The 20,637-nt window shown below is 43.0% G+C and overlaps 1 protein-coding gene across 1 annotated transcript in view; it reads right to left on the bottom strand.

Moving 5' to 3' along the window:
• Positions 1 to 20,637, bottom strand: part of CDKAL1 (CDK5 regulatory subunit associated protein 1 like 1) — a 1,066,055-nt gene that overhangs the window by 1,039,503 nt on the left and 5,915 nt on the right. The window contains 3 exon segments of the mRNA XM_056521286.1: positions 2,140 to 2,252; positions 17,872 to 18,032; positions 18,931 to 18,965. Of these exon segments, the coding sequence (XP_056377261.1) occupies positions 2,140 to 2,252; positions 17,872 to 18,029 (271 nt within the window). The 5' untranslated portion in view covers positions 18,030 to 18,032; positions 18,931 to 18,965.

The following is a 20,637-nucleotide window of genomic DNA, read 5'->3' as shown; positions in this document are numbered from 1 at the left end:
CGTTTATTTTTCGATTTTGTCTCACAATGATTTTTTTTTCCGTTTCACCGTAGATTTTTGGGCAAAATGACTGACGTCATTACAAAGTAGAATTGGTGGCGCAAAAAAATAAGCAATCATATGGATTTTTAGGTGCAAAATTGAAAGAGTTATGATTTTTTAAAGGCAAGGAGCAAAAAACGAAAGTGCAAAAACGGAAAAAACCCCGGTCCTTAAGGGGTTAAATGTCCCTTTAGACGCCGCTGTCAACTTTGACAGACGCGATCTAAAGGGTAAATAGCCGCCCGCATTTCTGCTATTAACGCCAGCCCTACAAGAATCAGCTGGAGGCCGGCCGGTATGACACTGGCTCGAGTCAGGAGCCCACGTCATACACCGCTTGCCGCCTCATAGACGGCAACAGGTTAAAAACAAATCGGCTGATTTCCTATTCATTATAAGGACCAGATCCCCCTACCATTGAAGAGCCTTAATTGGCATCTTGTAGCTCTAGCTCTTATTTTACAGGCATATTTATCTAGATCTGCTGTCTTCAGGAAAGATTAAAGGGGTAGTCCAGTGGTGAAAAACTTATCCCCTATCCTAAGGATAGGGGATAAGTTAGAGATCGCGGGGGGTCCGACCACTGGGGCCCCCTGCATTCTCTCTGTACGGGGGCCAGGCTCTCCGGCCAGATAGCGGGTGTCGACCTCTGCACGAAGCGGCGGCCGACACGCCCCCTCAATACATCTCTATGGCAGAGCCGGAGATTGCCGAAGGCAGCGCGGGCTGTCGGGGCTCCGTACAGGAGATCGCAGGGGGCCCCAGCGGTCGGACCCCCAGCAATCTCAAACTTATCCCCTATACTTAGGATAGGTGATAAGTTGATCACCACTGGGTTCACCACTGGACTACTCCTTTAAAGTCTCTTTTTTTAATAGTTCAAACAATGGGGAAAAAAGGCCACAATTTCTCAATGTATTAAAATTATTACTGTATCCACCTCTACTGCTGAGCAGAATTCTATGACCATTGATTAAATATATGCTTTGTGGTCATCTGCTAATACCTTTATTTCCCACTAGTGTCTACAAGACAGATCAACAGAAATGACTGGATTCAGGCAGTCAATTCCGACATCTTCGGTAAACACACCTGCCCATCTATTGTGCTGCTGAAAGGGACCTAAGGAAAGAGATGATTTACAATTTAAATCCATTTTCCCTTTGTGCCATGGCACAAAGGGGGATAGGGGATAAAATGTTTTTTGCTCGGAATACCCCTTTAAGGTGAAAGCACACAACACATCAACACACAGGGCAGAGATCATTGCACCATCCATTGTGCGGCAGACAGTGCTAAGGGAAAACTGATTTTTAATCACCTCTTCCTTGTTCAAACCCCAATCATCCTTCCTTGTTCAAACCCCACCCACCATTGCTGTTCTCAGGAGCCAGCTAGTCAGTGGCTTTAGTAATGTCCCATCTCAGCCACTGATCAGCTGAGCAGGCAGTTCCGCATGTCTACCCCAAAAGCAGCAGAACACTGGGTCAATGAGAAAGGCAGCATAGATTATGGGTTTTTTTCCCCCCATTTTCACCACCTGCCTGAGCAAACAATGAAAAATTAAAAATAAAAAAAACATGGAAAACCTACACCCCAGAATATTCCTTTATTTTATTTTTAAAGAAAGCATACAAAGCATTACTTTCTAACTTATCAAAGTCTTCATCAGTACTATAGAGCTGTAAAAATAATGACCTGATTAAAAATAAATAAATAAAATACATACATACAATTTTTAGACTATGCATTCCCTGTAATACACATCTTATAAATATGGGTTTTACATTTTAAAAAGTATATTCTCATCTTCCAATATGCCATAAAAGAAACCTGTGCAGTCCGGCTACTGGAGTTCCCTTGATACGGACAATGAAGGAGCCGTAGCGTTGGTTTAGTGCTTTTTTCCATTCACTATTTTTCCTGTACAGTGGAAGCTGGGGCCAATGCGGTCTAGACAAAACATCGAAAAGGCCACAGTAACACACCAGCACTGCGGCCCCTTCATTCCCAGGATTGGTGTGGGTGGACAGCATATCCTAGCAATATGCTAACACTTTATAAGATGAGAATACCTTGTTAATGCGCACTAAATACCTGTTATGCTGTAGCCATATGCAGCCAATTGTCCTGCCATGTATTCACCATCAGAGTTGTTATGTGAGCAACCCCATGTACGTACCCAGATCTTCTGAGTGCCTGGAATAGTGCTGAACGAAAGAGAGACAATTAAAAAACTGAAAATTTTATAATTTAAAAAGAATGGTTTATATAGAATAAGAACTAATGCATACAACATAACACGTTCTATAGATTTCTATGTGATCCTAAGGTTTCTCACAAAGAGTAAGAATAGTGGCAATAGGATGTGGGGAGCCAGCATCTCATGGATACATCAAAATCCTTCCTCACAACACTGACATCATGCTGCAACCATTTAACAGTTCTACACACAGTATAAATAGTAACAGATAAACATCTCTGAAATCAGTATCTGTTACCACCTTATAGTGCCCTCAGATAGGGCAGTATGAACATTGCAACTGAAACTCCACAAAACAATTAAGTGTCCGATTACTGTGTGTCCGACTGCTGCGACCTCCCGCAATCTCCCGAACAGGGCAGTCTCTCACGTTTGAGCGCTTTGGCCCCCACTTTCCTAGACTGTCTTAGGAGAGACAGCATGCTCTGCCAATCCCCAGCCAAGGCAGGACACAACTCAGAGGTAAGAGACTTGCACTGGTTTGGACACTGCAGGGGGAATTCCAGCAGTCGAACCCCCTGTGATTAGACACGTAAAGGAAATCTGTCATCAGTGTCACCTGCACTAACCTGTCTGTACAGGCAGGTAGTGCAGGTGACCCTGATAACAACCATACTTACCTGATCCAGCTCTGTGCTCCAGTTCTCCCTCTATCTTCTTTATCTTCCGTTCTTGGGCCGACTTGGTGCACTTGCAAGGCTTCCTGGCATCACCGCTGCTGTTTGCTAGCAGCGGGAAGCAGCAGAGAAGTAGTAGCTGTGACGCCAGGAAGCTCCACCCATGCTCCAAGTCAGCCTCAGAACGGAAGATACAAAAGGAAGATAGTGGGAGAACCAGAGCACGGAGCTGGATCAGGAAAGTATGGTTGTCATCAAGGTCACCTGCACTACCTGTCTGTACCAACAGGTTAGTGCAGGTGACACTGATGACAGATTTACTTTAATTCTTTTGTGAAGTGTTTTAAGAGGAATTAGGGCAGTATGAACATTGCAACAATCTGAGGGCAGCATGGGGTGGTAAGAGATACTGATTTCAGAGGTGTGTTTGTTAGGCTGGGTTCACAGTACATTTTAAGCATTACGGGACTGTATACAGCTTGGGTAGAGCGAAAAACCGGCACTCCCGTATCCCAGCTGTATCTGGCCCGTATGTAATGCATTTCAATGAGCGGACTGGAGTGAAACGCTGGCTTAGGTTAGGCTCATTTTTGCCCCATATGCGTTTTTCACACCAGACCTAAAACCGTGGTGTACCACGGTTTTGGGTCCGGTGGAAAAAACGCATATAGGGCAAAAATTAGCCGACCGGAGTCACCGTTTCACTCCAGTCGCCTCACTGAAATGCATTGCATACGAGCCAGATACGGCTGGGATATAGGAAAACCCGGTTTTCACTCCACCCAGCTGTATACGGTCCCGTATTGCTTAAAACGTAACATGAACAGCGCCTTACTAAGTAATCTTTACATAGAACTCTAATGATTGCAGCACAATGCCAGCGCTGTGAGGGAGTTTGATGAATCCGTGAGATGCAGGCTACTAGCCCAGACCTCAGATTAAGCTGGTTTGAGTGAAACAGAGTCACAGCCCCCCTGACATACATTTTTAAGTTCCATGTTGCCAAGATGTCTATACAATAGGTGCTGCAAGAAGCAGCCAGAAGCAAGAGTGATATACCACAGTGTGACACCTAAGTAGGGTGGTTTGAGGACACACAGGGGAATATTTATCAAAAAAGGAAACGTTTCTGAGTTGCCCATAGCAACCAATTAGATTGCTTCTTTAATCTGACACTTAACCCCCTATCCTGTGGATAAGGCATATGTTTTTTTCCACCTGATAACCTATTTAATATTAGAGCTAATGTGTTGTTGGTGGAAAAGGGCTTAAAAATTCTAGGCTAGGGATATTTGTAGTATATTATATAGTCTTCAATCCTTAGTAAGAACTCTTCACTAAGAAGGTATGAGGCTAAGAAGGTATGAGGCAGTGTGCTTTAAGAAGAACTATGAATAACCACCACTCCCTCAAAAGGGTACGTTCACTTGTAACAGATATGCTGCTGAAAACATTGTCAGCAAACTCACAGGAAAATGTGCAACAACAATTATACTGCAGATCTTTGCTCCATGAGAAGGGCAGACAGAATAAGGTCATGTTGAAAGTGTGAAAGATGTGGACAATAAAATAATGTTGGACTATTCTTATATTCTTACTATTTTATAATTTCTATAGTGTATTGTGAAGATAAAAAAAGATATTGGATGTTTTTATTATTTTTTTTACTTTTGTCACATTTGTCTTGCACAATTACCATTTGGATTTTGATCAATTTGATGTCACAAAAAAAAACAAAAAAAAAAAAAAAAACACACAAACTTCTTTTTCAACTGATCTTTTTCAACTGCAAGTGGTAGATTTCGAGCACAAATAACTATCAAAGGTCGCAAACCTAAGTAAGCCCTGACCACACTTCGAATATACATGTGAGTGTAAAGATTCAATTTGCGTCAAAGTTATCAAATGCTGTGCGCCAAAGTAACTTTGAAGCAAAGATCCCAAAAAAACAACAAAATACAATGTGGCCTGAGACATTAAATCACAAGTCAGGTGCTGAAAGGGAGCACTGCAGTGCTTCAATGGGTGTAGCGACCAACGAGTGGGAGGGAGATCATTCTCCACAGGGCTGCAGGGAAGTGTAGAAGGTGCTGCAATAGGTGACTGATGTGTAGCACGGAGAAAAGTGATCTCATACTTGCAAATTGGGAAATTGACTTTTAGCCATTTCAGAAAAAGAAAGAAGCGTTATGGGGGACATGCAACACAGTCTTTTAGCCACAAGACAAGCACGGATCCTTCCTAAGCATATACATTACTGTTAAGCAGGTAAGTACTTAAGTCACCTTGTGTTGGATATGCCCTTAAAAGGGGTTATCCAGGGGAAAAAAATATGTTATATATCAACTGGCTCCAGGAAGTTAAACAGATTTGTAAATTATATCTTGATAGAAGATGAATAAAGAGTCAGCAACTCACCAACGCTGGAGGGCCTTCTTTATTATGGCATACTCCCTTACAAACAGTAGGGGAGAGACTGACAACAAGGGGTACACAAGTCGGCAACGGAACCGTTTCACACGGAGAACGTGCTTCTTCGGGCCTCTCAACCAGCGTTGGCGAGTTGCTGACTCTTTATTCATCTTCTATCAAGATATATTGAACTGTGTTTGAGTACCACCCGAGTTCCCACCGCAGTTACCAGTGCCCTCCTTGAAGTCCGCCAGCTGACACAGCAGTGCCGAGTCTGCTCTTTTTCTCTGCTTAGTCAGAATTGTAAATTACTTCTATAAAAAAAATCTTAATCCTTTCAGTACTTATGAGCTGCTGAAGTTGAGTTGTTATTTTCTGTCTAAGTTCTCTCTAAAGACACGTCTCGGGAGCAGTCCAGAGTAGAAGCAAATCCCCATAGCAAACCTCTTCTACTCTGTGCAGTTCCCGAGACAAGCAGAGATGTCAGCAGAGAGCACTGTTTCCAGACAAATAAGAACAACTCAACTTCAGTAGCTGATAATTTTTGGAAGGATTAAGATTTTTTTAATAGAAGTCATTTACAAATCTGTAACTTTTTGGAGCCAGTTGATGTTAAAGAAAAAAAAAAAAGTTTTCCCTGGAATACCCCTTTAAATGTCTCAATATTGGCAAAATACATAAGTGGAAATCTCCAAACAGTGCCCAATTAGCTATTTTTCCTCCCTGGTGTCATGTGACTCAGTGTTACAAGGTCTCCGGTGTAAATGAGAAGCAGGTGTCTTAAATTTGGTGTTGTCACTCTCTAATACTGGTCACTGGCTAAACATGGCACATCATGGCAAAGAACTCTGAGGATCTGAAAAAAAAGAATTGTTGCCCAACATAGGGAGGTCTTAGGCTATAAGAAGATTACCAAGACACTGAAACATAGAAACATAGAATGTATTGGCAGATAAACATTTGGCCCATCTACTCTGCCCAATAATCTAAATCCTATCAATGGTCCCTGGCCCTATCTTATATGAAGGATAGCCTTATGCTTATCCCATGCATGTTTAAACTCATTCACTGTATTTGCAGCGACCACTTCTGCAGGAAGGCTATTCCATGCATCCACTACTCTCTCAGTAAAGTAATACTTCCTGATACTACTTTTAAATCTTTGCCCCTCTAATTTAAAAACATGTCCTCTTGTGGTAGTTTTTCTTTTAACCCCTTAAGGACCATGGACATACGTGTATGTCTAAGCATCCTGGTAGATAAGGACCAAGGACGTACGCGTACGTCCGCGGGAATTTCGGTCCCTGCCGCGCGCCGGGCGAGGACCGAACCTGGGTGAATGCTGATATTGATCAGCAGTCACCCCGCGCAAATGCCCAGGGGGGGGGGGGGGTTGGGGTCAGACCCCCCCATGTCGGCGATCGGCACATATCGAAAGTGAATTCACACTTCCGATTTGCGCGATTGCGGAATATAAGGGGGATTGCGGTTGTCCAAGACACCCACGATCCCCCTGAAGGGATAGGAGTGAGGTGGCAGGGGTGCCACCCCTCCTATCCCTGCTACTGGTGATCTAGACGCGACCACCAATAACAGATCGGGGGGGGGGTGGTTAACTTTAGTTTTCCCCGTCCTGCCCACACACAATAGGCGGGGCAGGACGGGGAAACGAAGGGGATCGGCGCCAGAGTCCACTTACCCTGCGGGTGACGATCGGTGTCTGAGATCGGTGCGCGGCGATGACATGAAGCAGGCTCCCTGGATCCAACGGAAGTCGGTAAGTTGCCTAGAAACATCTGGAGGGCTACAGTCCGAGACCACTATACAGTGGTCTCTACACTGTAGCACTTCAGATGTTGCAAAACTCCCAGCATGCCCAGACAGCTGTTTGGGCATGCTGGGATTTGTAGTTTTGCAACAGCTGGAGGGCTACAGTTTGAGACCACTATACGGTAGTCTCTGAACTATAGCCTTCCAGATCTTGCAAAACTACAACTCCTAGCATGCTCACACAATTGTTTGCTGTCTAAGCATGCTGGGATTTGTAGTTTTGCAACATCTGGAGGGCCACAGTTTGCAGTGGTCTCTATACTGTAGCTCTCCAGATGTTGCAAAACTGAAAATCCCAGCATGCTGGGAGTTGTAGTTGCAATCCCTCCAGCTGTTGCATAACTACATCTCCCAGCATGCCCTTCGGCAATCAGTACATGCTTGGAGCTGTAGTTTTGCAACAGCTGAAGGCACAATGGTTTCTAAAGATTGAGTTAGATAACAGAACCTAACTGAAGGTTTTCCAACCAGTGTGCCTCCAGCTGTTGCAAAACTACAACTCCCAGCATGCACGGTCTGTTTCTGTCGAAACTGCTGGAGGTTTGCCCCCCCCCCCCCTATTTGAATGTACAGGGTACATTCACACAGACATGTTTATAGTAAGTTTTCTGCTTCAAGTATGAGCTGCGGCAAATTTTTCGCCACAGCGCAAACTCCTAGCAGGGAACTCACTGTAAACCTCTGCCCATGCGAATGTACCCTAAAAACACTACACTACCACAAAAAGGGTAAAACACTACATATACACCCCTTACACTGTCTCTCCCCCCCCCCCCCATAAAAATAAAAAAAAAGTCTTGTATGGCAGTGTTTCCAAAATGGAGCCTCCAGCTGTTGCAAAACAACAACTCCCAGCATTTCTGGACAGCCACTGACTGTCCAGGCATGCTGGGAGTTTAGCAACAGCTGGAGGCACCCTGTTTGGGAATCACTAACGTAGAATACCCCTATGTCCACCCCTATGCAATCCCTAATTTAGTCCTCAAATGCGCATGGTGCTCTCTCACTTCAGAGCCCTGTCGTATTTCAAGGAAACAGTTTAAGGCCACATATGGGATATTTCCGTACTCGGGAGAAACTACACTACAAATTTGGGGGGGGGGCTTTTTCTCCTTTTACCCCTTATGAAAAGGAAAAGTTGGGGTCTACACCAGCCTGTTAGTGTAAAAAAAAACATTTTTTTACACTAACATCCTGGTGTTGCCCTTTACTTTTTATTTTCACAAGAGGTAAAAGGAAAAAAAAAAAAAAAAAAGACCTCCAAAATTTGTAACGCAATTTCTCCTGAGTACGGAAATACCCCATATGTGGTCATAAAATTATCTGCAGACACATAATGCTCAGGAGTGTGAGTGCACTATGTACATTTGTGGCCTAAATTGGTGATTTGCACAGGGGTGGCTAATTTTACAGCGGTTCTGACAAACACAAAAAAATAAATATCGACATGTGACCCCATTTTGGAAACTACACCCCCTCATGGAATGTAGCAAGGGGTATAGTGACAAATTTTCGTTAAAGTTGGATGGGAAAATGAAAAAAAATATTTTTTTTCACTAAAATGCTGGGGTTACCCTAAATTTTTCATTTTCACAAGGGGAAATAGGAAAAAAAAAAATTTGTAGCCCCATTTCTTCTGAGTAAGAACATACCCCATATGTGGATGTAGAGTGCTTTGCTGGCGAACTACAATGCTCAGAAGAGAGGGAGCGCTATTGGGATTTTGAAGAGAAAATGTGTCCGGAATTGAAGGCCACGTGTGTTTACAAAGCCCCCATAGTGCCAGAACAATGGATCCCCCAAAATGTGACCCCATTTTGGAAACTACACCCCTTATGTAATGTAATAAGGGGTACAGTGAGCATTTACGCCCCACAGGTGTCTGACAGATTTTTGGAACAGTGGTCTGTGAAAATGAAAAATGTAATTTTTCATTTGCACAGCCCATTGTTCCAAAGATCTGTCAAATTCCAGTGGGGTGTAAATGTTCACTGCACCCCTTATTACATTCTGTGAGGGCGGAAGTTTCCAAAATGGGGTCACATGTGGGGAGGTCCACTGTTCTGGCACCACGGGGTGCTTTGTAAACGCACATGGCCCCCGACTTCCATTCCAAACAAATTCACTCTTCAAAAGCTCAATGGCGCTCCTCTTCTTCTGAGCATTGTAGTTCGACCGCAAAGCACTTGACTTCCACACATGGGGTATTTCCATACTCAGAAGAAATGGGGTAATTTTGGGGGTAATTTTCTCCTATTACAGCTTGTAAAAATGTAAAATTTGGGGGGAAAACAATTTTAGTGAAAAAAAATTCTCTTCATTTACACATCCAACTTTAACAAAAAGCCGTGAAATACCTGTGAGGTGTTAAGGCTCACTGTACCCCTTGTTACGTTCCTTGAGGGGTGTAGTTTCCAAAATAGTATGCCATGTGGGTATTTTTGCTGTTCTGGCACCATACGGGCTTCCTAAATACGACATGCCCCCCAAAAATCATTTCAGCAAAATTTGCTTTCCAAAAGCCAAATGCGACTCCTTCTCTTCTGAGCATTGTAGTTCGCCCGCAGAGCATTTTACGTCCTAACATGGGGTATTTCCATACTCAGAAAAGATGGGGTTACAAATTTTGGGGGGCATTTTATACATCCAAGAATTCTGCTAGAGTTTCCTGCTGCTCTATTACATAGTCTTCCTACCTTTAGGTCTTCTGAAATAATTACTCCTAGATACTGAGGTCATGACTGTGTCCAATATTCTATATTCTGCCCAAGGGTTTTTACACCCCAGTTGCCAGAGTTCTTCTAGTTTTCCTAAATCCTTTTCCATTTGGCGTATCCCTCCAGAAATATCAACCCTGTTACATATCTTTGTGTCATCAGCAAAAAGACACACCTTACCAGAGAACTTTTGCAATATCACTAATGAAGATATTAAAACAAAATTGGTCCCAGTACTGATCCCTGATGTACCTCACTGGTAACAAGACCTTGCTCTGAATATAATCCATTGACTACAACCCTCTGTTGTCTGTCAGTCAGCCACTGCCTAATCCACTCAACAATATGGGAGTCAAAGCTCAATGACTGCTGTTTATTGATAAGTCTTCTATGTGGGACAGTGTCAAAAGTCTTCTTCCAATGCTTGGTAACAAGGGTTTTGGCAGCTAAATCAATATGTTGGAAGAGCTTAAAGGGCTTCCTACATAAGGTGGTGTGAGAAAGATGAAGAAGATAAATAAGGGGGTCTAGAGGAACCGATACACCCGATACATCATACAGCAGCCTCTGCACTCTTTTCCAGTAGTCTGTTAAGAGGGGGCATGACCAAAATATATGGAACATATATATGGAATATATGTGCCCAGCCCTACCCCACAGCGCCAACACAGTGGAGGAATATCAGGGTTAAAGGGGTACTCCGGTGCTTAGACATCTTATCCCCTATCCAAAGGATAGGGGATAAGATGCCTGATCGCGGGAGTCCTGCCGCTGAGGACCCCCGTGATCTTGCATGCGGCACCCCATTTGTAATCAGTCCCCGGAGTGTGTTCGCTCCGGGTCTGATTACCGGCGACCACAGAGCCGACAGCATGTAACGTCACGCCTCCGCCCCCGTGTGACGTCACGCTGCGCCCCTCAATGCAAGACTACGGGAGGGGGCGTGATAGCTGCCACGCCCCCTCCCATAGGCTTGCATTGAGGGGCGGAGGTGTGACGTCACACGCAGTCAGCCCTGTTGTCGCCGGTAATCAGACCTGGAGCGAACACGCTCCGGGGACTGATTACAAACGGGGTGCCGCGTGCAAGATCACGGGGGTCCTCAGCGGCAGGACTCCCGCGATCAGGCATCTTATCCCCTATCCTTTGGAGAACCCCTTTAAGCCTATTCAATAATTCTGGAGTATGATACCGGCCCATAATCAATTTATACTGAGTTTCCTTGTAGGCCGTGCAAATCGAGGTCTCAGAGGCCCTCTCCCAGATAGCGCGCCACTGTGGAAGGGCAATAGTGCTGTTTAGAGCCCTCTCCCTGCGACCCATATATCAATGCGTCGGCGGGGCTCCCCCAGCAGGCTGGAGAAGCAAGGAATAGATGCTAGAGAGAAGACCCCTCGCCTGAGGCCCACCGCTGCATAATCTTTCAAATCCAGTAGGCAAGGAGACTACTGAAGAGCCATAGACTACATATAATGTCGCAACTGCAGGTAGTGAAAGCGCTCAGACGAGGGGAGGTCCAAACAAGTCATCAGCTGTTCATAGGGCAGGAAAGAACGCGAGAGGGTCAACTACATCAGCCCAGGAGAAAAGGGCCCTAGAACCCCACTCCCACACCATAGCAGAAGACACACCAGAGGGAAAGTAAGGACAATAAAGGAAGGAACGCAAAGGAGGAGAAAACAGTCGGAATTTCACAGATCAATACTCCCAAACATATTTAGAGAACGCCATAGGGCCCAGAAGAGGGGGAAGAGGACAGTATAAGCTGGGGGAGACCAGAGAAGGGTATTGGGATGCATGGGGGCTAACCAGAGCTATTCCAGCTCCATCCAACGGCTATACGCATGGTAAGAGGCAGGGCTGTGGAGTCGGTAGATAAATGTTCCGACTCCGGAGTTTTCTGTACTTCCAACTCAGACTCCTCTGTATTAATATGCAAGTGTATTTTATACATTCCTTGAAGGAAAGAAAGGTAACATACCTGTCATTACCACAGGACTACTGGCTGGGAAGCAGTCTACTGTATTGAACAGTTTGTGTGCTGATCTGCTGCTGAAGATAGGGCAGTGGGAGGATCAAGGAAGGGGCATTTATTATAAAACATGATTTCCCTAGTAGAATCCCATAGTCATGTTTAAAGTTTAAAGGGGTACTCCGCCCCTAGAAATCTTATCCCCCGGGGTCCCGCTGATGGCGACCCCCGGGATCGCCGCTGCGGCACCGCGCTTTCATTACTACACAGAGCGAGTTCGGGGGACATATACAGAGCGATACAGTGGACGGAGCAGCATAATGTCATAGCTCCGCCCCTCGTGACATCACGGTCCGCCCCCTTAATGCAAGTCTATGGCAGGGGGCGTGAATACCGCCACGCCCCCTCCCATAGACTTGTATTGAGGGGGCTGGTCGTGACATCACGAGGGGCAGAGCCATGATGTAACCCCTGTATCGGCCATCATTACGCACAGAGCGAACTCGTTCTGTGCAGTAATGATCCCGGCAATCCCGGGGGTCCCTAGCAGCGGGACCCCGGCAATCTGACATCTTATCCCTATCCTTTGGATAGGGGATAAGATCTCTAGGTGCGGAGTACCCCTTTAAGCTAACAATTGAGTTTACAAGTTTTTATAGCCTTAGCTGAATGGCAGCAGTTTTTCAAATGGTTTACAGCTTCAGTCTTGAACTATTGACCCTCCATTCCCTTCACTTATACAAGTGTCTCTAGTCCTGCAAAAAACATATTTCCTTAACCCCTTATCAGTGAGAGGCTAGGTTACCCATGGGTTCCCTGTAACAGCAGAACACAACACTATGGAAAGTATAAGTATTGCCGCTCCTAATTGTGCGTTGTGTGCCATATAGTAAAGCACATGAAAAGCATGCTTCTTCACGGTCACTTAACGTGTTCGTTTTGAAGTTACGTGAGGCACTGCATGCATTGGTCTTTATTCTTAAAGTAGAGAAGTCATTAATTATAACTTTTTGTGAATTGGGACATTTAAACTTGCGGTTTTTTTTTATTCCAATCTAAATTTAGTAGGAGTCGGAGTCGGTGCATTGCTTGCCGACTCCAGGTACCCAAAATTTTGTCCGTCTCAGACTTCTCGACTCCGACTCCACAGGCCTGCATTTGTCCCCTATAGGGGATAAGATGTTCTGTACTTGAGTTCCCCTTTAGGCTAAGTTTCCACTTGGATTTTTTTTCTGGCAGTTTTTGGAAAACCGCCAGTGCAGTTTTAGAGCCAAAGCCAGAAGTGGATCTATAAAAGGTAGGAGAAGTGTAAGTCCTTCCTTTATATGCCCTATGCCTTTTGAATACACTTCTGGCTTTGGCTCAAAGTGGCAGTTTTCAAAAACCAAAAAAAAACCAAGGGGAAACAGCCTTAAGGGACTTATGTAAGCAACTCTTTTGCAGCAAACTTTCAGGGGTGTAATAGCAGTACAAACCTTGCAGCAACAACAGCTCAGTTGGTATGCATAGAAAAAGTACCCATAAACTAATTGCCTGGATGTAGCGGTCACTAATGATGGAACCTGGGAGGGGAGGGGTTTTAAACGGCCAGCATCAGAGGACACTTAGGCTGCATTCACACCACGTTTTTGCAATACAGTTCCCGTATAGGTTTTCAATGGGAAAACCGTATGGAACCGTATTGAAAACCATATGCATTGACTCTCCATTGAAAACCGTATGCCAAAAGATGCATGAGGTTGTGTACGTTTTGAATCCCATACGGTTTTGTACAGTTTTTTACGAGTAACCAAAACCGTAGTCTACCACGGTTTTTGGTCCGGGTGAAAAACTGCATTAAACCGTATACTTTTTTTTTAAACATGGGTGTCAATGGGAACCGTACAGAACCGTATGTGCAGTGGAGTGAAAAGTTAAAAACATGTAAGTTTTTTTTTTCTTACAAAACGGATGCAACCGGACATCATTTTGAAAACCGTACACGGTTTTTAACTGTATACGGGTTCAAATTTGTACACATGTTTTGATACAGTTTAGTCAGGTTTTGAGGAATCCGTTTTTCCTCAAAAACCTGATACGGGAACTGTATTGCAAAAACATGGTGTGAATGCACCCTTTGATGGCAGGTGGCAGCTTTAGTCAGGTAGGTAAGTCAACCGTTGGGAAGGTATTAAATTTGTGACCAACACAGTGATGTAAAGCTAAATGTTTTCAATATGTCATTATTAAGGCACCTTGTTACATTTTGAGTTGTGCAAGAAGAATGGTTTGCATCCATCAAATAACGTAACAGAAATATTGGCCCTCATTTACTATTGCAAACCCGACATATTTTGTCGGGTTGTGTGCCAGATTCTAGCACATTGCGCCCTAAATTCTGTCTGCGCCAGAATTGCAAAAACCTCGACTTACTCTCCATTTTGCTAAGAAAATCCGAAGAAGGGGTGTGGCCATTGGGAAAAGGGGCGTGTTCGACATTTTCACAAAAAAAACATTATTTACTAAGGTTTCTGCAGAAAACGTGGTGGATTTCAGCTAAGGAACACCCTACAGATCAGAGCATGTGTAAAAAAAGCAAAATGTAGGGAAACAGTACATACAGTGGAAAATAAATTGCAGGGAATTAAAACCCACAAAGAAACCTACACGTCACACTTCGTAAATAAGGGCCATTGTGTGTGGAATTCAGAAATCTTTGGTAAGACTCCAAATAGATGAAAGCAATGTTATTTATCAGAAGGATTTCAGTCCCTAACCAGTAGGGATGAAGCAGTGTGTTGGGATTTCTGAAAACATGGTTGTTGGTGTGAAAGATGTACTCTACATTTGCATAAAGTAAAACTAAACATTATTAACCTCTTAAGGACCAGGCCCATTTTGGCCTTAAGGACCAGACCAATTTTATTTTTGCATTTTCGTTTTTTCCTCCTCACCGTCTAGAAATCATAACTCTCTTATATTTCCATCCACAGACCCATATGAGGACTTGTTTTGCGTCACCAATTGTACTTTGTAATTACATCCCTTATTTTACCATAAAATGTACGGCGCAACCAAACAAATATTATTTATGTGGGAAAATTGAAAAGGAAACCGCAATTTTTCAAATGTTGGATGGTTTTGTTTTCACGCTGTACACTTTCCAGAAAAAATGACATGTTTTCTTCATTCTGTGGGTCAATCCGATTAAAATAATACCCATGTTATATGCTTTTCTATAATTGTACCACTTAAAAAAAAAAATCTCAAACCATTTTAACAAAATTAGTATGTTTGAAATTGCCCTATTTTGAAATTTTTCTGTATATGGGGAGATATGAGTGCTCATTTTTTGCGCCATGATCTGTAGTTTTTATCAGTACCACTTTTGCTTTTTTATTGGGAGGGGGAATTTTTTAAATTCTTGTACTTTTTTATTTTACATTTTTTACTTTTTATTTTATTTTTTTTAACACTTTTTATGTCCCCATAGGGTACTATTCATAGCAATCAGTTGATTGCTAATACTGTTCAGTGCTATGTATAGGGCATAGCACTGCTCAGTATTATCGGTGATCTTCTGCTCTGGTCTGCTCGATCTCAGACCAGAGCAGAAGACCCCGGGAGACGGCCGGAGCCAGGTGAGGGGACCTCCGGCCGCCATGTTGGATGATTGGATCCCCGCAGCAGCGCTGCGGGCAATCTGATCATTCATTCAAAGTACCGCAATGCCACAGATGCCGTGATCTGTATTGATCATGGCATCTGAGGGGTTAATGGCGGACATCCACGCAATCGCGGATGTCCGCCATTACCGGCGGGTCCCTGGCTGCTGATAGCAGCCAGGACCTGCCGGCCATGACGCGAGCACCGCTCCGGTGCTCGCGATCATGGCGGCACGTAAATGTACATCATGGTGCGTTAAGTACCACGTCACCATGAAGTACATTTACGTCCATTGTCGTTAAGGGGTTAAAGTGTAGGCAACAAGCTCTGTGAGCTAGTGGGTTTTACACCCATGGATAATTCTGACCTGGTTTCAACATGGCTTAATAATTGTATTGACTGGGAAATAGCCATACCTATATATCTGTTGTATAGAAAAGACAAAGAATAGCTAATTGAGAAGCCATCTATACCAAGAAGTCTTAAATCAACAACCTAGGCTATTGTTAAGGCTCTGAATGCCATAACAGCCACTTTGCCCCACTCTCTGTCAACCACTTAAGTCTACTTCACAGACATACAAACACAAGTATATATTTATATTCTGTACTGTTACTGGTATACCCAAACAAAAAATGTTTTCCAAACATATACTGTGACATGATTACAGGGCTGAATAAGCTATATATACTCCTAACTTATGGCCTGCTTTACAGTGTTATACATTTTATATTTGGGATAAAAGAGCAACTTTGGGACAGAATAGTGTAGCCTATCATTCCAATCGGCCCTTGAAATAAAACTTAAAACTTGTAGTAAACAGTGAGAGAATCAGACCCAACACTATTTTCCTTAAAGGAGAACTCCAGCGAAAGTAAACTTATCCCCTATCCACAGCATAAGGAATATGGTTACCAAAAATAAACAAAGGTACAGATAGCAACCTAGGCCACTTGTAACTACTCTCACAGAAAATGAGGCAATCTAGGTAAAGTTTTCAAATATATAATCTTTATTGAACAATAGGTAAAAAAAGCATCCATATTAAAATCACGAGAGGCATGATATGGTGGTCAGACAAACACACACTGAAAAACGGGGCGAGACTGTCTCAAGTATTAGACTGTGGAGTTGATACAATATAATAAATAGCAGTGGTTAACTCTGTATTTAAAGTAAAATCATCCAAAACGTACAAATGAATGACTTAACAGGATTAATGAATATATAAGTAAATGGAGGTAACAGTAAAACAGACGAATGGTGCCCCCAGACGAAGCGAATACTCGTTCGGGGTAGGCGAGATGTTCCTCTATAGGGTGCATGACTGGTACTTCTGATTATACATGCTTTGTTTTCATTTTCAGTCTCCCCTCTCTCATCACTTGACCTTGGATATACCATCTGTTTTACTGTTACCTCCATTTACTTATATATTCATTAATCTTGTTCAGTCATTAATTTGTATGTTTGGAGGATTTTACTTTAAATACAGAGTTAACCACTGCTATTTATTATATTGTATCAACTCAGTCTAATACTTGGGACAGTCTTACCCCGTTTTTCAGCGTATGTTTGTCTGACCACCATATCATGCATCTTGTGATTTTAATATGGATGCTTTTTTTTTATCTATTGTTCAATAAAGATTATATATTTGTAAACTTTACCTAGATTGCCTCCTTTTCTGTGAGAGCATAAGGAATATGTAGCTGATCGCGGAGGGTCCGACCGCTGGAAACCCCCACGATCTCCAGGATGGGACCTCGGCTCTCTCAGTGAGGAGCACGTGTCGTCTACTGGTAGACGGCAAGCCCTCCATTCATTGTTGAGAGCATCGATGATTCTCAGGGGCTGTACTCAGGTCCTTTTGGCGCACCCCTTTCCAGCAGCACACGCTCATCACTGAGCGCCGGGTACCATCCTGGAGATCACAGTGGGTACCCCCTCTGATCAGCTACCTGATATAAAGCAAATCAAATGTAGAAGGGAATATGTGTCTTTTTAAGAGGCATTTAATGCAAAGCTATTTTTAGCTGATAAAAAAAAAATTTCAATAAATAAATTAAATAAATTATATTTTGTGTCTTAGTTCAGCCGATTAGTGTGTGAACATCCACAAGGTTCTTTTCGCACATGGTATTTTCCCCAAAACATGAACAGTTTTTAGATGGGAAAAAATAAATAAATAAATAAAAAAAACATTGCAGCAAGATGCTAGCTGGAAGTCCAACAACTAAATACATAATGCTATATCTACACTGCTTTATCATTTGTGGCCTTTTTCATTTTATTTATTTATTTAAAAGTCAGTGGCAGTTTTTCAAAAATGTAGCATGTTTTAGATGTAATGTTTTTCTCACAATAACACACCTGTCACTTGGAGGCTCTTCCAAAAGGTTGTCTTTATTTCTTTTCCGCACCCTGGGTACAACGTTTTGTCTTGCCAGCTGACGATCATGAGGTTTTGGATCTGTTACTGATACAATATCCTCAATGTCGTCCACTAATGATTCACAAGCAGCAGGCATTGTCTGAAATAGATACCAGCAACCAAAATCAACAGGCTATACAAACTGACAAGGCAAGGGCTACACAACCTGTAGCTCTGTGGGGTTTTTTTTTTTTTTTTTTTAAATCATATGTTTCTGGGGTCTTATATATGTATAGAAAAAGGCATCTAAGGCTAAGTTCACATCTGCATTGGAACTCCGTCATAGACTCCATTCATGACAGAAAAAAAACTGATATCAATGGTCCGCTGCACAACTGACACCATCAGGTCCCATTGACATTGAATATGGTCCTCCTGGTTTCTGTTTTTCAGGATTTCAGAAAAGAAAAAAAAATTGCCTGCAGTATTTTATTATCTGCTTAAGTCCCTGTATTGCAACGGATTCTGCGAATGGAGCTGATACAGATATGAACAAACCCTAATGGCTTTTTTCCCCTAGTTTTAAATGGCTGAAGTTACAAATTAATTGAATGTGCAGGCGATGTGACCCAGATCAATGTTATATATACACGACAGTTAAATGTTATCTAAACCTGCTATAGTTCTGCAAAACCACTAACACTAAGGGGGAGATTTTTCAAAACCTGTCCAAAGGAAAAGTTGCCCAGTTGCCCATAGGAACCAGATTGCCTCATTTTTAACAAGGCCTCTGAGAAATGAAAGAAGTGATCTCATTGGTTGTTATGGGTAACTTTTCCTCTGCACTGGTTTTGATAGTTTCCCCCCCCCCCCCCACACCCACTAGGTGTAGTTTTTTAGTAGTTTTTAGAATGTCACGCAGCCACAAGTCAACATGTGGGCCTAGCTTAAAAGTGCTACAGAAAATAAATTCTCCTTGCGTTCTCCAAAAGAAATGATTGGCCTTTCGCATATTAGAAGTCTACAGATTACAGGAACACAAACCTAAAACCACTTACCTCAAGAGATGTCACTTTTTTTTACTGCGTATAACCTGGCAAAGAGAAGAAAAAAAAAACAGTTAATACCTACTTAAAGTGTACCAGCAAAGAGAAATAATGCAGTCAGACACAGCTACCACCCTGATGCACACACAAGCCTCGGGGAACAAGGTGTGTATACAAGAAGTGTGGTAAAATAAAGCTGATTGTGGTGCTATGCTAGCTTAGAAGACAATCCAAAGAATCCATGTAAAGAAAGGAATAGCAGCATTCACCAATTCCAGCAAGTTTTCTTCTTTATTGGAGTATAATATCAATACAGGGAGGGGGGAGAGACACAGAATGAAACCAGCGTACCAAAGAGACAACAGCTGTTTCACACAGTGCTTCATCAGGGCCACTATCCCATAGGCGGAAATCTTTGTGATTGCTGATGTCCACCATAAGTAGCAGGTTCATGGCTGATGTGTACAACAGCCATCTTTACCTGATCACCATGCACTAAGTACTAGAGCACAGTGATGTACATGTACGTTGTGTGTCCTCTACAGGTTAAGTGGCTTTGTAAATGGAGGGCGTTCCCAAGCCCCGAATGCACAGTGACGTCTGGCCTGGATTGTCAAAGTAAACCCCTTCTCATTTGTGGTGAACCTACTAGCAAGCAGAGAGATTTTATGTCATATTGCCTTTGAGCCCAGCTGTGTGCACAGCCATCGCTTACAGGAGACATGAAGTGTAAGCTCTTTGCTCCCAAGAGAGATTTCATAGGGGAGGAGGGTGTTTATTCTGAAGAATAGGGCATGACATCACAGTGCACTTGGGGCTTGGGAACGCCCTGCATGCACCAAGCCACTTAAAGGGGCCAAATCTTTTTTTATATATTGTTACTAATGAAAAAGAAAATACATTTTGAAATATGGTTGTTTAAAATTTTTGGAAAATTTAACCCCTTGACAACAAAGGACGTAACCGCAGCACCAGGATGTAAATTTAAAGTGTAAGATTGCTGTTTGTCACATAAAAATTTTTTTTATAAGAGAAGTTATAAAAAGTTTTATATAAACAAATGTGATATCAATAAAAAGTATAGATCATGGTGCAAAAATGAGCCCTTATACCGCCGCTTATATGGAAAAATAAAAAAGTCTGCGATTTTTTTTTAAGCTTAACAATAATAGAAAAGTATGTAATCATGGGTATCATTAAAATCGTATTGACCCACAGAATGAATGAAAACAAAACCTTCCAAAATTTGAAAAACGCAAAAATAAAATTGGCCTGGTTTTTAAAGGAGTACTCCGGCGCGCACTATTTTCCATTTATCCCGTCCGGGCTGCAAAATAAAAGAAAACACACTTTCTCTTACCTGCCAACGAGCCCCCGGAGCTCCGGTACACTCCGGTACAGGTGTTCGGTCCCCGGGCTGTATTCTTCTTACTTCCTTTTAGGCTGAAGCTCCGTGTGACGTGCCGGGCTAACAGGAAGTAAGAAGAATACAGCCCGGGGACCGAACACCTGTACCGGAGTGTACCGGAGCTCCGGGGGCTCATTGGCAGGTAAGAGAAAGTGTGTTTTCTTTTATTTTGCAGCCCGGACGGGATAACAGGAAAAAAAGTGCACGCCGGACTACTCCTTTAACCTCTTAAGGACCAATGACGTTGTGGAACGTCATGGCACCCTGGGCTTTAAGGACCAATGACGTTCCACAACGTCATGGCATTTTCC

The sequence above is a fragment of the Hyla sarda genome, chromosome 5 (genome assembly GCF_029499605.1).
Source record: "Hyla sarda isolate aHylSar1 chromosome 5, aHylSar1.hap1, whole genome shotgun sequence".
NCBI lineage: Eukaryota > Metazoa > Chordata > Amphibia > Anura > Hylidae > Hyla > Hyla sarda.
Note: the sequence above shows the minus strand (reverse complement) of the source record. Positions and strands in the feature narration are given on the sequence as shown.